The sequence below is a fragment of the Scyliorhinus torazame genome, chromosome 29 (assembly GCF_047496885.1).
Source record: "Scyliorhinus torazame isolate Kashiwa2021f chromosome 29, sScyTor2.1, whole genome shotgun sequence".
NCBI classification, from domain to species: Eukaryota; Metazoa; Chordata; class Chondrichthyes; order Carcharhiniformes; family Scyliorhinidae; genus Scyliorhinus; species Scyliorhinus torazame.
In genome coordinates this window covers 2,184,973-2,203,015 of record NC_092735.1, presented here as the reverse complement: position 1 = coordinate 2,203,015, position 18,043 = coordinate 2,184,973, and the positions used below count along the sequence as shown (strand labels likewise).

At 54.0% G+C, this 18,043-nt stretch overlaps 1 protein-coding gene across 1 annotated transcript in view; it reads left to right on the top strand.

Moving 5' to 3' along the window:
• Positions 1-18,043, top strand: part of LOC140403811 (protein shisa-9-like) — a 749,350-nt gene that overhangs the window by 583,999 nt on the left and 147,308 nt on the right. The window contains exon 3 of the mRNA XM_072491969.1: positions 15,075-15,205. Coding sequence (XP_072348070.1) covers positions 15,075-15,205 — 131 coding nt within the window. The remainder of the gene's footprint in view (positions 1-15,074; positions 15,206-18,043) is intronic.

Here is an 18,043-nt window from a genome sequence, read left to right as displayed (position 1 = left end):
CGTCGCGCTCCTTCTCGGGTATTCCGTTGCACTCCTTCTTGGGTATCCCGTCCCTCTCCTTCTCGGGTATTCCGTCGCTCTCCTGGGTATTCCGTCGCTCTCCTTCTCGTGTATTCCGTCTCTCTCTTTCTCGGGTATTCTGTCGCTCTCCTGCTCGGTTATTCCGTCGCCCTCCTTCTCTGGTATTCCGTCGCCCTCGTTCTCGGGTATTCCGTCGCCCTCCTTCTCGGGTATTCCGTCGCCCTCCTCGGATATTCCGTCGCTCTCCTGCTCGGGCATTCCGTCTCTCTCCTTCTAGGGTATTCCGTCGCTCGCCTTCTCGGGTAATCCGTCGCTCTCCTTCTCGGATATTCCGTCTCTCTCCTTCTCAGGTATTCTGTCGCCCTCATTCTCGGGTATTCCGTCGCTCTCTTTCTCGGGTATTCTGTCGCCATCCTTCTCGGGTATTCCGTCGCTCTCCTTCTCGGGTATTCCGTCGCTCTCCTTCTCGGGTATTCCGTCGCTCTCCTCGGGTATTCTGTCGCTCTCCTTCACGGGTATTCCTCCGCCCTCCTTCTCGGGTATTCCGTCTCTCTCCTTCTCGGGTATTCCGTCGCCCTCCATCTCGGGTATTCCATCGCCCTCCTTCTCGGGTATTCCATCGGCCTCCTTCTCGGGTATTCCGTCGCCCTCCTTTTCGGGTATTCCGTCGCTCTCCTTCTCGGATATTCCGTCTCCCTCCTTCTCGGGTATTCCGTCGCCCTCCTTCTCGGGTATTCCGTCGCTCTCCTTCTCATTTATTCCGTCGCCCTCCTTCTCTGGTATTCCGTCGCCCTCGTTCTCGGGTATTCCGTCGCCCTCCTTCTCGGGTATTCCGTCGCTGTCCTCGGATATTCCGTCGCTCTCCTGCTCGGGCATTCCGTCTCTCTCCTTCTCGAGTATTCCGTCGCTCGCCTTCTCGGGTATTCCGTCGCTCTCCTTCTCGGATATTCCGTCTCTCTCCTTCTCGGGTATTCCGTCGCCCTCCTTCTCGGGTATTCCGTCGCTCCCCTTCTCGGGTATTCCGTCGCCATCCTTCTCGGGTATTGCGTCGCCCTCCTTCTCGGGTATTCCGTCACTCTCCTTCTCGAGTATTCCGTCGCTCTCCTTCTCGGGTATTCCGTCGCCATCCTTCTCGGGTATTCCGTCGCCCGCCTTCTCGCGTATTCCGTCGCCCTCGTTCTCGGGTATTCCGTCGCCCTCGTTCTCGGGTATTCCGTCGCCCTCCTTCTCGGGTATTCCGTCGCTCTCCTGCTCTGGCATTCCGTCTCTCTCCTTCTAGGGTATTCCGTCGCTCGCCTTCTCGGGTAATCCGTCGCTCTCCTTCTCGGATATTCCGTCTCTCTCCTTCTCGGATATTCTGTCGCCCTCCTTCTCGGGTATTCCGTCGCTCTCTTTCTCGGGTATTCTGTCGCCATCCTTCTCGGGTATTCCGTCGCTCTCCTTCTCGGGTATTCCGTCGCTCTCCTTCTCGGGTATTCCGTCGCTCTCCTCGGGTATTCTGTCGCTCTCCTTCACGGGTATTCCTTCGCCCTCCTTCTCGGGTATTCCGTCTCTCTCCTTCTCGGGTATTCCGTCGCCCTCCATCTCGGGTATTCCGTCGCCCTCCTTCTCGGGTATTCAGTCGCCCTCCTTCTCGGGTATTCCGTCGCCCTCCTTCTCGGATATTCCGTCTCCCTCCTTCTCGGGTATTCCGTCGCCCTCCTTCTCGGGTATTCCGTCGCTCTCCTTCTCATTTATTCCGTCGCCCTCCTTCTCTGGTATTCCGTCGCCCTCGTTCTCGGGTATTCCGTCGCCCTCCTTCTCGGGTATTCCGTCGCCCTCCTCGGATATTCCGTCGCTCTCCTGCTCGGGCATTCCGTCTCTCTCCTTCTCGGGTATTCCGTCGCTCGCCTTCTCGGGTATTCCGTCGCTCTCCTTCTCGGATATTCCGTCTCTCTCCTTCTCGGGTATTCCGTCGCCCTCCTTCTCGGGTATTCCGTCGCTCTCCTTCTCGGGTATTCTGTCGCCATCCTTCTCGGGTATTCCGTCGCTCTCCTTCTCGGGTATTCCGTCGCTCTCCTTCTCGGGTATTCCGTCGCTCTCCTTCTCGGGTATTCCGTCGCTCCCCTCGGGTATTCTGTCGCTCTCCTTCACGGGTATTCCTTCGCCCTCCTTCTCGGGTATTCCGTCTCTCTCCTTCTCGGGTATTCCGTCGCCCTCCATCTCGGGAATTCCATCGCCCTCCTTCTCGGGTATTCCATCGCCCTCCTTCTCGGGTATTCCGTCGCCCTCCTTCTCGGGTATTCCGTCGCTCTCCTTCTCGGATATTCCGTCTCCCTCCTTCTCGGGTATTCCGTCGCCCTCCTTCTCGGGTATTCCGTCGCTCTCCTGCTCGGGCATTCCGTCTCTCTCCTTCTCGGGTATTCCGTCGCTCGCCTTCTCGGGTATTCCGTTGCTCTCCTTCTCGGATATTCCGTCTCCCTCCTTCTCGGGTATTCCGTCGCTCTCCTTCTCGGGTATTCCGTCGCTCTCCTTCTCGGATATTCCGTCTCCCTCCTTCTCGGGTATTCCGTCGCTCTCCTTCTCGGGTATTCCGTCGCCATCCTTCTCGGGTATTCCGTCGCTCTCCTTCTCGGGTATTCCGTCGCTCTCCTTCTCGGGTATTCCGTCGCTCTCCTCGGGTATTCCGTCGCTCTCCTCGGGTATTCCGTCGCTCTCCTTCTCGGGTATTCCGTCGCCATCCTTCTCGGGTATTCCGTCGCCCGCCTTCTCGCGTATTCCGTCGCCCCCCCTTGTCGGGTATTCCGTCTCTCTCCTTCTCGGGTATTCCGTGGCACTCCTTCTCGGGTATCCCGTCGCTCTCATTCTCGGGTATTCCGTCGCTCTCCTTCTCGGGTATCCCGTCGCTCTCATTCTCGGGTATTCCGTCGCTCTCACTCTCGGGTATTCCGTCGCTCTCCTTCTCGGGTATTCCGTCGCTCTCCTTCTCGCGTATTCCGTCGCGCTCCTTCTCGGGTATTCCGTTGCACTCCTTCTCGGGTATCCCGTCCCTCTCCTTCTCGGGTATTCCGTCGCTCTCATTCTCGGGTTTTCCGTCGCCCTCATGCTCGGGTGTTCCATCGCCCTCCTTCTGGGGTATTCCGTCGCCCTCCTTCTCGGGTATTCCATCGCCCTCATGCTCGGGTATTCCGTCGCTCTCCTTCTTGGGTATTCCGTCGCCCTCCTTCTCGGGTATTCCATCGCCCTCATGCTCGGGTATTCCATCGCCCTCATGCTCGGGTATTCCGTCGCTCTCCTTCTTGGGTATTCCGTCGCCCTACTGCTCGGGTATTCCGTCGCGCTCCTTCTCGGGTATTCCGTTGCCCTCCTTCTCGGGTATTCCGTCGCGCTCCTTCTCGGGTATTCCGTTGCCCTCCTTCTCGGGTATTCCGTTGCGCTCCTTCTCGGGTATTCCATCGCCCTCATGCTCGGGTATTCCGTCGCTGTCCTTCTCGGGTATTCCATCGCCCTCATGCTCGGGTATTCCGTCGCGCTCCTTCTCGGGTATTCCGTCGCCCTCCTTCTCGGGTATTCCGTCGCTCTCCTTCTCGGGTATTCCGTCGCCCTCATGCTCGGGTATTCCATCGCCCTCATGCTCGGGTATTCCGTCGCTCTCCTTCTTGGGTATTCCGTCGCCCTACTGCTCGGGTATTCCGTCGCCCTCCTTCTCGGGTATTCCGTCGCCTTCCTTCTCGGGTATTCCGTCGCTCTCCTTCTTGGGTATTCCGTCGCTCTACTGCTCGGGTATTCCGTCGCCCTCCTTCTGGGGTATTCCCTCGCCCTCCTTCTGGGGTATTCCCTCGCCCTCCTTCTCGGGTATTCTGTCGCCCTCCTTCTCGAGTATTCTGTCGCCCTCCTTCTCGAGTATTCCGTCGCTCTCCTTCTCGAATATTCCATCGCCCTCCTTCTCGGGTATTCCGTCGCTCTCTTTCTCGGGTATTCCGTCGCCCTCCTTCTCGGGTATTCCGTCGCCCTCATGCTCGGGTATTCCGTCGCTCTCCTTCTTGGGTATTCCGTCGCTCTACTGCTCGGGTATTCCGTCGCCCTCCTTCTGGGGTATTCCCTCGCCCTCCTTCTCGGGTATTCCGACGCCCTACTGCTCGGGTATTCCGTCGCCCTCATGCTCGGGTATTCCGTCGCCCTCATGCTCGGGTATTCCGTCGCGCTCCTTCTCGGGTATTCCGTCGCTCTCCTTCTCGGGTATTCCGTCGCCCTCCTTCTCGGGTTTTCCGTCGCTATCCTTCTCGGGTATTCCGTCGCCCTCCTGCTCGGGTATTCCGTCGCTCTCCTTCTCGAGTATTCTGTCGCCCTCCTTCTCGAGTATTCCGTCGCCCTCCTTCTCGGGTATTCCGTCGCCCTCCTTCTCGAGTATTCCGTCGCCCTCCTTCTCGAGTATTCTGTCGCCCTCCTTCTCGAGTATTCCGTCGCCCTCCTGCTCGGGTATTCCGTCGCTCTCCTTCTCGAGTATTCTGTCGCCCTCCTTCTCGAGTATTCCGTCGCCGTCCTTCTTGGGGTATTCCGTCGCCCTCCTGCTCGGGTATTCCGTCGCTCTCCTTCTCGAGTATTCTGTCGCCCTCCTTCTCGAGTATTCCGTCGCCCTCCTTCTCGGGAATTCCGTCGCCCTCCTTCTTGGGTATTCCGTCGCCCTCCTTCTCGGGTATTCTGTCGCCCTCCTTCTCGGGTATTCCGTCGCCCTCCTTCGCTGGTATTCCGTCGCTCTCCTTCTCGGGTGTTCCGTCTCTCTCCTTCTCGGGTATTCCGTCGCTCTCCTTCTCGGATATTCCGTTGCCCTCCTTCTCGGATATTCCGTCGCCCTCCTCGGATATTCCGTCGCCCTCCTTCTCGAGAATTCCGTCGCCCTCCTTCTCGGGTATTCCGTCGCCCTCCTTCTCGGGTATTCCGTCGCCCTCCTTCTCGGATATTCCGTCGCCCTCCTTCTCGGGTATTCCGTCGCCCTCCATCTCGGTTATTCCGTCCCTCTCCTTCTCGGGTATTCCGTCGCCCTCCTTCTCGGGTATTTCGCCGCCCTCCCTCTCGGCTGTTCCGTCGCCCTCCTTCCCGGGTATTCCGTCGCCCTCCTTCCCGGGTATTCCGTCGCCCTCCTTCCCGGGTATTCCGTCGCCCTCATGCTCGGGTGTTCCATCGCCCTCATGCTCGGGTATTCCGTCGCGCTCCTTCTCGGGTATTCCGTTGCGCTCCTTCTCGGGTATTCCATCGCCCTACTGCTCGGGTATTCCGTCGCCCTCCTTCTGGGGTATTCCGTCGCCCTCCTTCTCGGGTATTCCGTCGCACTACTGTTCGGGTATTCCGTCGCCCTCATGCTCGGGTATTCCATCGCCCTCATGCTCGGGTATTCCGTCGCTCTCTTTCTTGGGTATTCCGTCGCCCTACTGCTCGGGTATTCCGTCGCGCTCCTTCTCGGGTATTCCGTTGCCCTCCTTCTCGGGTATTCCATCGCCCTCATGCTCGGGTATTCCGTCGCCCTCCTTCTCGGGTATTCCGTTGCGCTCCTTCTCGGGTATTCCATCGCCCTCATGCTCGGGTATTCCGTCGCTGTCCTTCTCGGGTATTCCATCGCCCTCATGCTCGGGTATTCCGTCGCCCTCCTTCTCGGGTATTCCGTCGCTCTCCTTCTCGGGTATTCCGTCGCTCTCCTTCTCGGGTATTCCTTCGCCCTACTTCTCGGGTATTCCGTCGCCCTCCTTCTCGGGTATTCCGTCGCCCTCATGCTCGGGTATTCCGTCGCCCTCATGCTCGGGTATTCCGTCGCCCTCCTTCTGGGGTATTCCGTCGGCCTCCTTCTCGGGTATTCCGTCGCTCTCCGTCTCGGGTATTCCGTCGCCTTCCTTCTCGGGTATTCCGTCGCTCTCCTTCTTGGGTATTCCGTCGCTCTACTGCTCGGGTATTCCGTCGCCCTCCTTCTGGGGTATTCCCTCGCCCTCCTTCTCGAGTATTCCGTCGCCCTCCTTCTGGGGTATTCCGTCGCCCTCCTTCTGGGGTATTCCCTCGCCCTCCTTCTCGGGTATTCTGTCGCCCTCCTTCTCGAGTATTCTGTCGCCCTCCTTCTCGAGTATTCCGTCGCTCTCCTTCTCGAATATTCCATCGCCCTCCTTCTCGGGTATTCCGTCGCTCTCTTTCTCGGGTATTCCGTCGCCCTCCTTCTCGGGTATTCCGTCGCCCTCATGCTCGGGTATTCCGTCGCTCTCCTTCTCGGGTATTCCGTCGCTCTCCTTCTTGGGTATTCCGTCGCTCTACTGCTCGGGTATTCCGTCGCCCTCCTTCTGGGGTATTCCCTCGCCCTCCTTCCCGGGTATTCCGACGCCCTACTGCTCGGGTATTCCGTCGCCCTCTTGCTCGGGTATTCCGTCGCCCTCTTGCTCGGGTATTCCGTCGCGCTCCTTCTCGGGTATTCCGTCGCTCTCCATCTTGGGTATTCCGTCGCCCTACTGCTCGGGTATTCCGTCGCCCTCCTTCTGGGGTATTCCGTCGCTATCCTTCTCGGGTATTCCGTCGCCCTCCTGCTCGGGTATTCCAACGCTCTCCTTCTCGGGTCTTCAGTCACTCTCCTTCTCGAGTATTCTGTCGCCCTCCTTCTTGGGTATTCCGTCGCCCTCCTTCTCGGGTATTCTGTCGCCCTCCTTCTCGGGTATTCCGTCTCTCTCCTTCTCGGGTATTCCGTCACTCTCCTTCTCGGATATTCCGTCGCCCTCCTCGGATATTCCGTCGCCCTCCTTCTCGAGAATTCCGTCGCCCTCCTTCTCGGGTATTCCGTCGCCCTCCTTCTCGGGTATTCCGTCGCCCTCCTTCTCGGGTATTCCGTCGCCCTCCTTCTCGGGTATTCCGTCGCCCTCCTCGGATATTCCGTCACTCTCCTTCTCGGATATTCCGTCGCCCTCCTCGGATATTCCGTCGCCCTCCTTCTCGGGCATTCCGTCGCCCTCCTTCTCGGGTATTCCGTCGCCCTCCTTCTCGGGTATTCCGTCGCCCTCCTTCTCGGATATTCCGTCGCCCTCCTTCTCGAGAATTCCGTCGCCCTCCTTCTCGGGCATTCCGTCGCCCTCCTTCTCGGATATTCCGTCGCCCTCCTCGGATATTCCGTCGCCCTCCTCTCCGTTCTCTCCGCTCTCTCCGTTCTTTCCGCTCTCTCCACTCTCTCGGCGCTCTCCCCGCTCTCTCCGCGCTCTCCGCTCTCTCCGCTCTCTTCGCTCTCTCCGCGCTCTCCGCTCTCTCCGCTCTCTCATCTCTCTCCGTGCTCTCCGTGCTCTCCGCGCTCTCCGCTCTCTCCGCGCTCTCCGCTCTCTCCGCTCTCTCCGCTCTCTCCGCGCTCTCCGTGCTCTCCGTGCTCTCCGCTCTCTCCGCTCTCCCATCTCTCTCCGTGCTCTCCGCTCTCTCCGCTCTCCCATCTCTCTCCGCGCTCTCCGCTCTCTCCGCGCTCTCCGCTCTCTCCGCTCTCTCCGCGCTCTCCGCGCTCTCCGCGCTCTCCGTGCTCTCCGTGCTCTCCGCTCTCTCCGCTCTCCCATCTCTCTCCGTGCTCTCCGCTCTCTCCGCTCTCCCATCTCTCTCCGTGCTCTCCGCGCTCTCCGCGCTCTCTGCTCTCTCCGTGCTCTCCGTGCTCTCCGTGCTCCTGAGAATATGGCTCAAGCTATAGAATGTCAAACAGAGTTTTTAGTCTAATGGGATTTCAAGGCATTTTGTGAGAAGAACTAGGAGCAGGAGTCGGCCATCTGGCCCCTCGAGCCTGCTCCACCATTCAATGAGATCATGGCTGATCTTTTGTGGACTCAGCTCCACTTTCCAGCCCGAACACCATAACCCTTAATCCCTTTATTCTTCAAAAAACTATCTATCTTTATCTTTAAAACATTTAATGAAGGAGCCTCTACTGCTTCACTGGGCAAGGATTTCCAGAGATTCACAACCCTTTGGGTGAAGAAGTTCCTCCTAAACTCAGTCCTAAATCTACTTCCCCTTATTTTGAGGCTATGCCCCCTAGTTCTGCTTTCACCCGCCAGTGGAAACAACCTGCCCGCATCTATCCTATCTATTCCCTTCATCATCTTATATGTTTCTATAAGATCCCCCCTCATCCTTCTAAATTCCAACGAGTACAGTCCCAGTCTACTCAAATTCTCCTCGTAATCCAACCCCTTTAGCTCTGGGATTAACCTAGTGAATCTCCTCTGCACACCCTCCAGTGCCAGTACGTCCTTTCTCAAATAAGGAGACCAAAACTGAACACAATACTCCAGGTGTGGCCTCACTAACACCTTATACAATAGCAGCATAACCTCCCGAGTCTTAAACTCGATCCCTCTAGCAATGAAGGACAAAATTCCATTTGCCTTCTTAATCACCTGTTGCACCTGAAAACCAACTTTTTGAGACTCATGCACTAGCACACCCAGGTCTCTCTGCACAGCAGCATGTTTTAATATTTTAGCATTTACATAATAATCCCTTTTGCTGTTATTCCTACCAAAATGGATAACCTCACATTTGTCAACATTGTATTCCATCTGCCAGACCCTAGCCCATTCACTTAGCCTATCCAAATCCCTCTGCAGACTTCCAGTATCCTCTGCACTTTTTGCTTTCCCACTTATCTTAGTGTCGTCTGCAAACCTGGACACATTGCCCTTGGTCCTCAACTCCAAATCATCTATGTAAATTGTGAACAGTTGTGGGCCCAACACTGATCCCTGAGGGACACCACTAGCTACTGATTGCCAACCAGAGAAACACCCATTAATCCCCACTCTTTGCTTTCTATTAATTAACCAATCCTCTATCCATGCTACTACTTTCCCCTTAATGCCATGCATCTTTATCTTATGCAGCAACCTTTTGTGTGGCACCTTGTCAAAGGCTTTCTGGAAATCCAGATATACCACATCCATTGGCTCCCCGTTATCTACCGCACTGTTAATGTCCTCAAAAAATTCCACTAAATTAGTTAGGCACGACCTGCCCTTTATGAACCCATGCTGCGTCTGCCCAATGGGACAATTTCCATCCAGATGCCTCGCTATTTCTTCCTTGATGATAGATTCCAGCATCTTCCCTACTACCGAAGTTAAGCTCACTGGCCTATAATTACCCGCTTTCTGCCTACCTCCTTTTTTAAACAGTGGTGTCACGTTTGCTAATTTCCAATCCACCGGGACCACCCCAGAGTCTAGTGAATTTTGGTAAATTATCACTAGTGCATTTGCAATTTCCCTAGCCATCTCTTTTAGCACTCTGGGATGCATTCCATCAGGTCCAGGAGACTTGTCTACCTTTAGCCCCATTAGCTTGCCCATCACTACCTCCTTGGTGATAACAATCCTCTCAAGGTCCTCACCTGTCATAGTCTCATTTCCATCAGTCACTGGCATGTATTTTGTGTCTTCCACTGTGAAGACCGACCCAAAAAACCTGTTCAGTTCCTCAGCCATTTCCTCATCTCCCATTATTAAATCCCCCTTCTCATCCTCTAAAGGACCAATATTTACCTTAGCCACTCTTTTTTGTTTTATGTATTTGTAGAAACTTTTACTATCTGTTTTTATATTCTGAGCAAGTTTACTCTCATAATCTATCTAGAACATAGAACATAGAACAATACAGCGCAGTACAGGCCCTTCGGCCCACGATGTTGCACCGAAACAAAAGCCATCTAACCTACACTATGCCATTATCATCCATATGTTTATCCAATAAACTTTTAAATGCCCTCAATGTTGGCGAGTTCACTACTGTAGCAGGTAGGGCATTCCACGGCCTCACTACTCTTCTGACTCTTCTTTATAGCTTTTTTAGTAGCTTTCTGTTGCCCCCTAAAGATTTCCCAGTCCTCTAGCCTCCCACTAAGCTTTGCTACTTTGTATGTTTTTTCCTTCAATTTGATACTCTCCCTTATTTCCTTAGATATCCACGGTCGATTTTCTCTCTTTTTACCGCCCTTCCTTTTTGTTGGTATAAACCTTTGCTGAGCACTGTGAAAAAGTCTTTGCTCCCAGTCTACCTTAGCTAGTTCTTCTCTCATCCCATTGTAATCTCCTTTGTTTAAGCACAAAACTCTAGTGCTTGATTTTACCTTCTCGCCCTCCATCTGTATTTTAAATTCCACCATATTGTGATCGCTCCTTCCGAGAGGATCCCTAACTATGAGATCCTGAATCAATCCTGTCTCATTACACAGGACCAGATCGAGGACCGCTTGTTCCCTTGTAGGTTCCATTACATACTGTTCTAGGAAACTATCGCGGATACATTCTATAAACTCCTCCTCAAGGCTGCCTTGACCGACCTGGTTAAACCAATCGACATGTCGATTAAAATCCCCCATGATAACTGCTGCACCATTTCTACATGGATCTGTTATTTCTTTGTTTATTGCCTGCCCCACCATAATGTTCCTATTTGGTGGCCTATAGACTACTCCTATCAGTGACTTTTTCGCCTTACTATTCCTGATTTCCACCCAAATGGATTCAACCTTATCCTCCATAGCACCGATGTCATCCCTTACTGTTGCCCGGATGTCATCCTTAAATAACAGAGCTACACCACCTCCCTTACCATCCACTCTGTCCTTCCGAAAGGTTTGATACCCTCGGATATTTAACTCCCAGTCATGACCATCCTTTAACCATGTTTCAGTAATGGCCACTAAATCATAGCCATTCACGATGATTTGCGCCATCAACTCATTTACCTTATTCCGAATACTACGAGCATTCAGGTAAAGTACACTTATGTTGGCTTTTTTACCTCTGTTCTGAATCTCAATGCCTCGATCAGTAACCTCTCCTAAGTTATATTTCCTCTTAACCTTTCTCCTAATTTTCCTTGTCGTCGAACCCATATCTTCCTGTAACAACCTGCCGCGTCGCTTACCATTAATGTTTTCACTTCCCGTTTTATTTCTTTTAGTATTCCTGGTCCTATTCACTGAGCTCCCCTCAGTCACTGTACCTTGTACTGTCGCCCTTTTTGATTTTTGACTATGGCTCCTCTGCCTTACACTTTCCCCCTTACTGCCTTTTATTTCTGTCCCTGTTTTACTACCTTCGAACTTCCTGCATTGGTTCCCATCCCCCTGCCACATTAGTTTAAACACTCCCCAACAGCTCTAGCAAACACCCCCTAGGACATCGGTTCCAGTCCTGCCCAGGTGCAGACCGTCCGGTTTGTACTGGTCCCACCTCCCCCAGAACCGGTTCCAATGTCCCAGGAATTTGAATCCCTCCCTCTTGCACCATCTCTCGAGCCACGTATTCATCCTCTCTATCCTGACATTCCTACTCTGACTAGCTCGTGGCACTGGTAGCAATCCTGAGATTACTACCTTTGAGGTCCTACTTTTTAGTTTAACTCCTAGCTCCCTAAATTCAGCTTGTAGGACCTTATCCCGTTTTTTACCTATATCGTTGGTGCCTATGTGCACCACGACAGCTGGCTGTTCACCCTCCCCCCCAGAATGTCCTGCAGCCGCTCCGAGACATCCTTGACCCTTGCACCAGGGAGGCAACATACCATCCTGGAGTCTCGATTGCGTCCGCAGAACCGCCTGTCTATTCCCCTTACAATTGAGTCCCCTATCACTATCGCCCTGCCATTCTTCTTCCTGCCCAGCTGCGCAGCAGAGCCAGCCACGGTGCCATGAACCTGGCTGCTGCTGCCTTCCCCTGATGAGCCATCTCCCTCAACAGTATCCAAAGCGGTATATCTGTTTTGCAGGGAGATGACCGCAGAGGACACCTGCACTGCCTTCCTACTCTTGCTCTGTCTTTTGGTCCCCATTTACTCTCTCCCTCAGTACCTTTCACCTGCGGTGTGACCAACTCGCTAAACGTGCTATCCACGACGTCCTCAGCATCGCGGATGCTCCAAAGTGAGTCCATCCGCAGCTCCAGAGCCGTCAAGCGGTCTAACAGGAGCTGCAACTGGACACACTTCTTGCACGTGAAGGGGCCAGGGACAGTGGACGTGTCCCTGAGCTCCCACATCGCATACGAGGAGCATGACACGGGTCTGAGATCTCCTGCCATGTCTTAAACCTTCGGTTAACTTCAACAATTTCAATTTCAACAAAAAAAACAAGAAAGAAAAATAAATAAATATACCAATGAAAAGAAACAGAAAAACAGAAACACTACTTACCAGTCACTTACCAGGGATAAAAAAACACTTCCTCCCCACCCAGCTTCCAATTCCCACCTTGATTCAAATTCCCAAACTCACTCTTTGCTGTCTCACTCTGGCTGTGTCTTCTCTGGCTCACTGGGAGAACTCACCAATATCGCTTATGCTTTTGCGCTAGACAGTTTGCAGTACCAAAACACGGCCTTGGGAATCGTTTCTAATTCTACAGATAACTATATTTTAGCTGAGAGCAACAGAATGCTGTAATTCTCAGGCCTCCTCTAAGGGGGCTATCCTTAGGAAGGAAACATTGTCATTTAATTATATATAAGTAACTGTCTGCTGTATTAATTTCGGCTTGCTACTGTAGACTCTCTGATGTACAGTGCTCAAGTCCCTGCCGTGAATAATCGTACGTTTGTTGAAGTAACTTGGTGTTCGATTGATCATTTCATCCGGACTGAAGGGAAACAAAAATTCACATTCTCTCTACTCTCTGCAATCTCTGTACTGCACCACGGAGCCCCACAACAGAGCTGCACCACGGAGCCCCACAACAGAGCTGCACCACGGAGCCCCACAACAGAGCTGCACCACGGAGCCCCACAACAGAGCTGCACCACGGAGCCCCACAATGGAGCTGCACCACGGAGCCCCACAACAGAGCTGCACCACGGAGCCCCACAACAGAGCTGCACCACGGAGCCCCACAACAGAGCTGCACCACGGAGCCCCACAACAGAGCTGCACCACGGAGCCCCACAACAGAGCTGCACCACGGAGCCCCACAACAGAGCTGCACCACGGAGCCCCACAACAGAGCTGCACCACGGAGCCCCACAACAGAGCTGCACCACGGAGCCCCACAACAGAGCTGCACCACGGAGCCCCACAACAGAGCTGCACCACGGAGCCCCACAACAGAGCTGCACCACGGAGCCCCACCACGGAGCCCCACAATGGAGCTGCACCGTGCACCCCACAATGAAGCTGCACCACGGAGCCCCACAATGGAGCTGCACCATGCACCCCACAATGGAACTGCACCACAGAGCCCCACAATGGAGCTGCACCGTGCACCCCACAATGGAGCTGCACCACGGAGCCCACAATGGAGCTGCACCGTGCACCCCACAATAGAGCTGCACCACGGAGCCCCACAATGGAGCTGCACCGTGCACCCCGCAATGGAGCTGCACCGTGCACCCCACAATGGAGCTGCACCACGGAGCCCCACAATGGAGCTGCACTGTGGACCCCACAATGGAGCTGCACCACGGAGCCCCACAACAGAGCTGCACCGTGGACCCCACAATGGAGCTGCACCACAGAGCCCCACAATGGAGCTGCCCCGTGGATCCCACAATGGAGCTGCCCCACGGAGCCCCACAATGGAGCTGCACCACGGAGCCCCACAATGGAGCTGCACCACGGAGCCCCACAATGGAGCTGCACCACGGAGCCCCACAATGGAGCTGCACCACGGAGCCCCACAATGGAGCTGCACCACGGAGCCCCACAATGGAGCTGCACAGTGGAACCATCGCATGATCTGTATTTTGGTCGTCAGCCCCATTTCGTGGCCATTGGAGCAGCAGCTTGAGGAGAGATTGGGGCCTTGTTGTTGCTGGAGTGTTTTGTGTTGTGTTGGGAAAGTCACACAGCTGGAAGAGGCAATCCGCAAAACCAAAGGCAGCTGGGGGCTGCGGGCACCGGAGTGTAAATCTAACTCGCTGCTGATGCTGGAATCATTCCTGCACCGAGAACAGACAAGACTTTCCATCAAAATTCAGTTCTTAGAATATGAAGTGGGCAATTCTTTCACCAACAGCCCAATGCAGCCTCCCGGTCTGGCTCCTTGTGTGTACAGGAGTTAGCTAGATAGAGTCAGAGGTACAGATAGTGTGAGTAAGAGCAGATCATAGTTTATATCAGAATAAAGATTAGTTGAAGATGAGTGTAGTTTAAATGTTAATAATCCACTGTGTATTGTTTAGGAGTACGCGTCAAATACAAATGAGCAGTGTTAATAAATTTATAGCTTTGTTCAAGTTCAAGCTATTTTGTGGTCTTTGTGAACACCACGCCAACCATCCGGAATATAGAAATAGCACAGGCCCCACGTTGCAGCTGCAGCACTGGCCCCACGGTGCAGCTCCAGGGCTGGCCTTGGTGCAGTTGCAGGTCCGGTCCCACGGTGCAGATGCAGGTCTGGCCCCACGGTGCAGTTGCAGGTCCGGCCCCATGGTGCAGCTCCAGGGCCGGCCCCACGGTGCAGCTCCAGGGCTGGCCTTGGTGCAGTTGCAGGTTCGGCCCCATGGTGCAGTTGCAGGTCCGGCCCCACGGTGCAGCTACAGGTCTGGTTCCACGGTGCAGCTGCAGGTCCGGCCCCACGGTGCAGCTGCAGGGCCGGCCCCACGGTGCAGCTCCAGGGCTGGCCCCACGATGCAGATGCAGGTCTGGCCCCACGGTGCAGTTGCAGGTCCGGCCCCACGGTGCAGCTCCAGGGCTGGCCCCACGATGCAGATGCAGGTCTGGCCCCACGGTGCAGTTGCAGGTCCGGCCCCACGGTGTGGGCTTCATTGAAAGGCCACAGCTGAGGTTGGGGTGCCAAACTGCATTAACGTCATCAGAGTTATGCTAGTTATCCTAGTTATACTCATTGACTAGGGGTGAAGCAATTCCCCCCACGTTGCCCGCAGTGTGATCCTGGAGTTGGGTTTAGTTGGTTAGCGATGGCTTCCTCTTCCCAATGGCTTTTCCATGACCGTTTCACCGGGAGTGGGTGGAACTCCAGGGGGGATGTTTCCTTGGGAATCCGTCAGGGGGGAACGGAACAAGGTGCCAAAGTTAAAGATCTCTTCAAATGGGAGCATGCTGCCAAACCTCCTCTCTTTCCCTTCCAGAGCTCTGACAGACATCCTCAAGCAGCAGGAAAACAGCACCATGGATTACATCGAGCGTGGGGCCACCTTTGGAGCAGGTCAGGTGCCCATCACTGACAGCCTGACCCCCAGGACGTCGAGGAGCAGTGTAGGTAGGTAACCCCCCCCTCACCCTGCGGCCAGCTTTGCCCAAGAGATGCCACACGTTAAGGGTCAGAGGTCGAAGGTGAGGGGACTCCTGTATCAAGGTGAGCTTCCTGACCCCACGGAGGAAGGATCTTCAGCCGTGTTGTGAAGCTCGATTCCATGGATTGAAATCCGTCCCTCAGCCGATGGGTCAGGTATGCCCCGGCACAGGTATGCCCCGGCACAGGTATGTCCCGGCACAGGTATGCCCCGGCACAGGTATGTCCCGGCACAGGTATGCCCCGGCACAGGTATGTCCCGGCACAGGTATGTCCCGGCACAGGTATGCCCCCGGCACAGGTATGCCCCCGGCACAGGTATGCCCCCGGCACAGGTATGCCCCGGCACAGGTATGTCCCGGCACAGGTATGCCCCGGCACAGGTATGTCCCGGCACAGGTATGCCCCCGGCACAAGTATGTCCCGGCACAGGTATGTCCCGGCACAGGTATGCCCCCGGCACAGGTATGTCCCGGCACAGGTATGCCCCGGCACAGGTATGTCCCGGCACAGGTATGTCCCGGCACAGGTATGTCCCGGCACAGGTATGTCCCAGCACAGGTATGTCCCGGCACAGGTATGTCCCGGCACAGGTATGTCCCGGCACAGGTATGTCCCGGCACAGGTATGTCCCGGCACAGGTATGTCCCGGCACAGGTATGTCCCAGCACAGGTATGTCCCGGCACAGTGACGGTTGTTTCCAGCACATTGAGACACTCGCAGGAAATCCATCACTGACAAAGGAAAAGAGTCGATTCCTTTTGGACCATTTTCTGTCATTCTGTGTAAAGTTGGAACGTTTGGGGGGCTTATGGGTATCGCTGGGAAGGTCACCCTTTGTTGCCCATCCCTAATTGTCCCTTGAGCCGAGTGTCCTCCTCGGCCATTCCAGAGGGGCGCAGTAAAGAGTCAACCACATTGCTGTGGGTCTGGAGTCACCTGTAGGCCAGGCCGGGTAAGGACGGCAGATTTCCTTCCCGAAAGGACATTGGTGACCCAGATGGGTTTTTATGACAATCGATAGTTTCCTGATCACCGTTACTGAGACTAACCTCATATTCCAGATCTAGTAATTAAATGTAACTCCTCCAGTTGCCATGCTGGGATTTGAACCCATGTCCCCAGAGCAGTTAGCAGTTTACCAGGATCATAGAATTTACAGTGGAGAACGAGGCCATTCGGCCCATCGAGTCTGCACCGGCCCTTGGAAAGAGCACCCCACCCAAGCCCACACTTCGACCCTATCCCAGTAACCCCACCTCACCTTTTTTGGACACTAAGGGCAATTTATCATGGCCAATCCACCTAACCTGTCCGTCTTTGGACTGTGGGAGGAAACCGGAGCACCCGGAGGAAACCCACGCAGACACGGGGAGGACGTGCAGACTCCGAACAGACATCGAGTACATGATCAGTAAATACATGAGAAGAAAAGGGAATAAAAGAAAATACATAATAGGGCAACACAACATATACAATGTAACTACATAAGCACTGGCATCGGATGAAGCATACAGGGTGTAGTGTTAATGAGGTCAGTCCATAAGAGGGTCATTTAGGAGTCTGGTGACAGTGGGGAAGAAGCTGTTTTTGAGTCTGTTCGTGCGTGTTCTCAGACTTCTGTATCTCCTGCCCGATGGAAGAAGTTGGAAGAGTGAGTAAGCCGGGTGGGAGGGATCTTTGATTATGCTGCCCGCTTTCCCCAGGCAGCGGGAGGTGTAGACGGAGTCAATGGATGGGAGGCAGGTTCGTGTGATGGACTGGGCGGTGTTCACGACTCTCTGAAGTTTCTTGCGGTCCTGGGCCGAGCAGTTGCCATACCAGGCTGTGATGCAGCCCAATAGGATGCTTTCTATGGTGCATCTGTAAAAGTTGGTAAGGGTTAATGTGGACATGCCGAATTTCCTTAGTTTCCTGAGGAAGTATAGGCGCTGTTGTGCTTTCTTGGTGGTAGCGTCGACGTGGGTGGACCAGGACAGATTTTTGGAGATGTGCACCCCTAGGAATTTGAAACTGCTAACCATCTCCACCTCGGCCCCGTTGATGCTGACAGGGGTGTGTACAGTACTTTGCTTCCTGAAGTCAATTACCAGCTCTGTAGTTTTGCTGGCATTGAGGGAGAGATTGTTGTCGCTACACCACTCCACTAGGTTCTCTATATTGTTATGGGCGAGACGTTTTCAGAACCCCAAAATGTATCATGGAGTTCAACCAACCTCCCCCTTTAATGTATTTGTTGCTTTTCCGAGCACACGGCTTGTTCCCTAGGTGTGGGATTACAATTATGGACACGTGGGTTTTTAAACACAAAACAATGTTTATTCCATTAACTCAACTTAACATCTTAAATAAACATTGGATCTCTTAACACCCCTTACTTCAAAGATAACTCAGAAAATATTGCAACAGTAAATAATTCCTCAAAATGTTCCTTCAAACTTCAAAGAGACTTAACACCTTTAAACAGAATCACATCAGGTTAAAGGCTTTACTATTATGAGTTTAAATCACCCAAATGATCCAGAGATAGTCTTTTATGGCAGAGATCCAGCTCACTGCAAACACAGACACACACCAGCTCTTTTCAAACTAACTGCAGCTCTCTGGAAACCCAAGCTGCTTTCTCAAACCTGACTTTCTCCCTTCAAGCAGATCACAGCAAAACCAGAACGTCTCAAGCTGCTGTCTCAAACTTTTAAACTGCTCTCAGCAAAAGCAGCCAGGCACTTTTTAAACTGCAAAACCAAACTGCAAAATGGCTGATCTGAGCTGAGCTCCACCCACTCTCTGACATCACTGTTTTT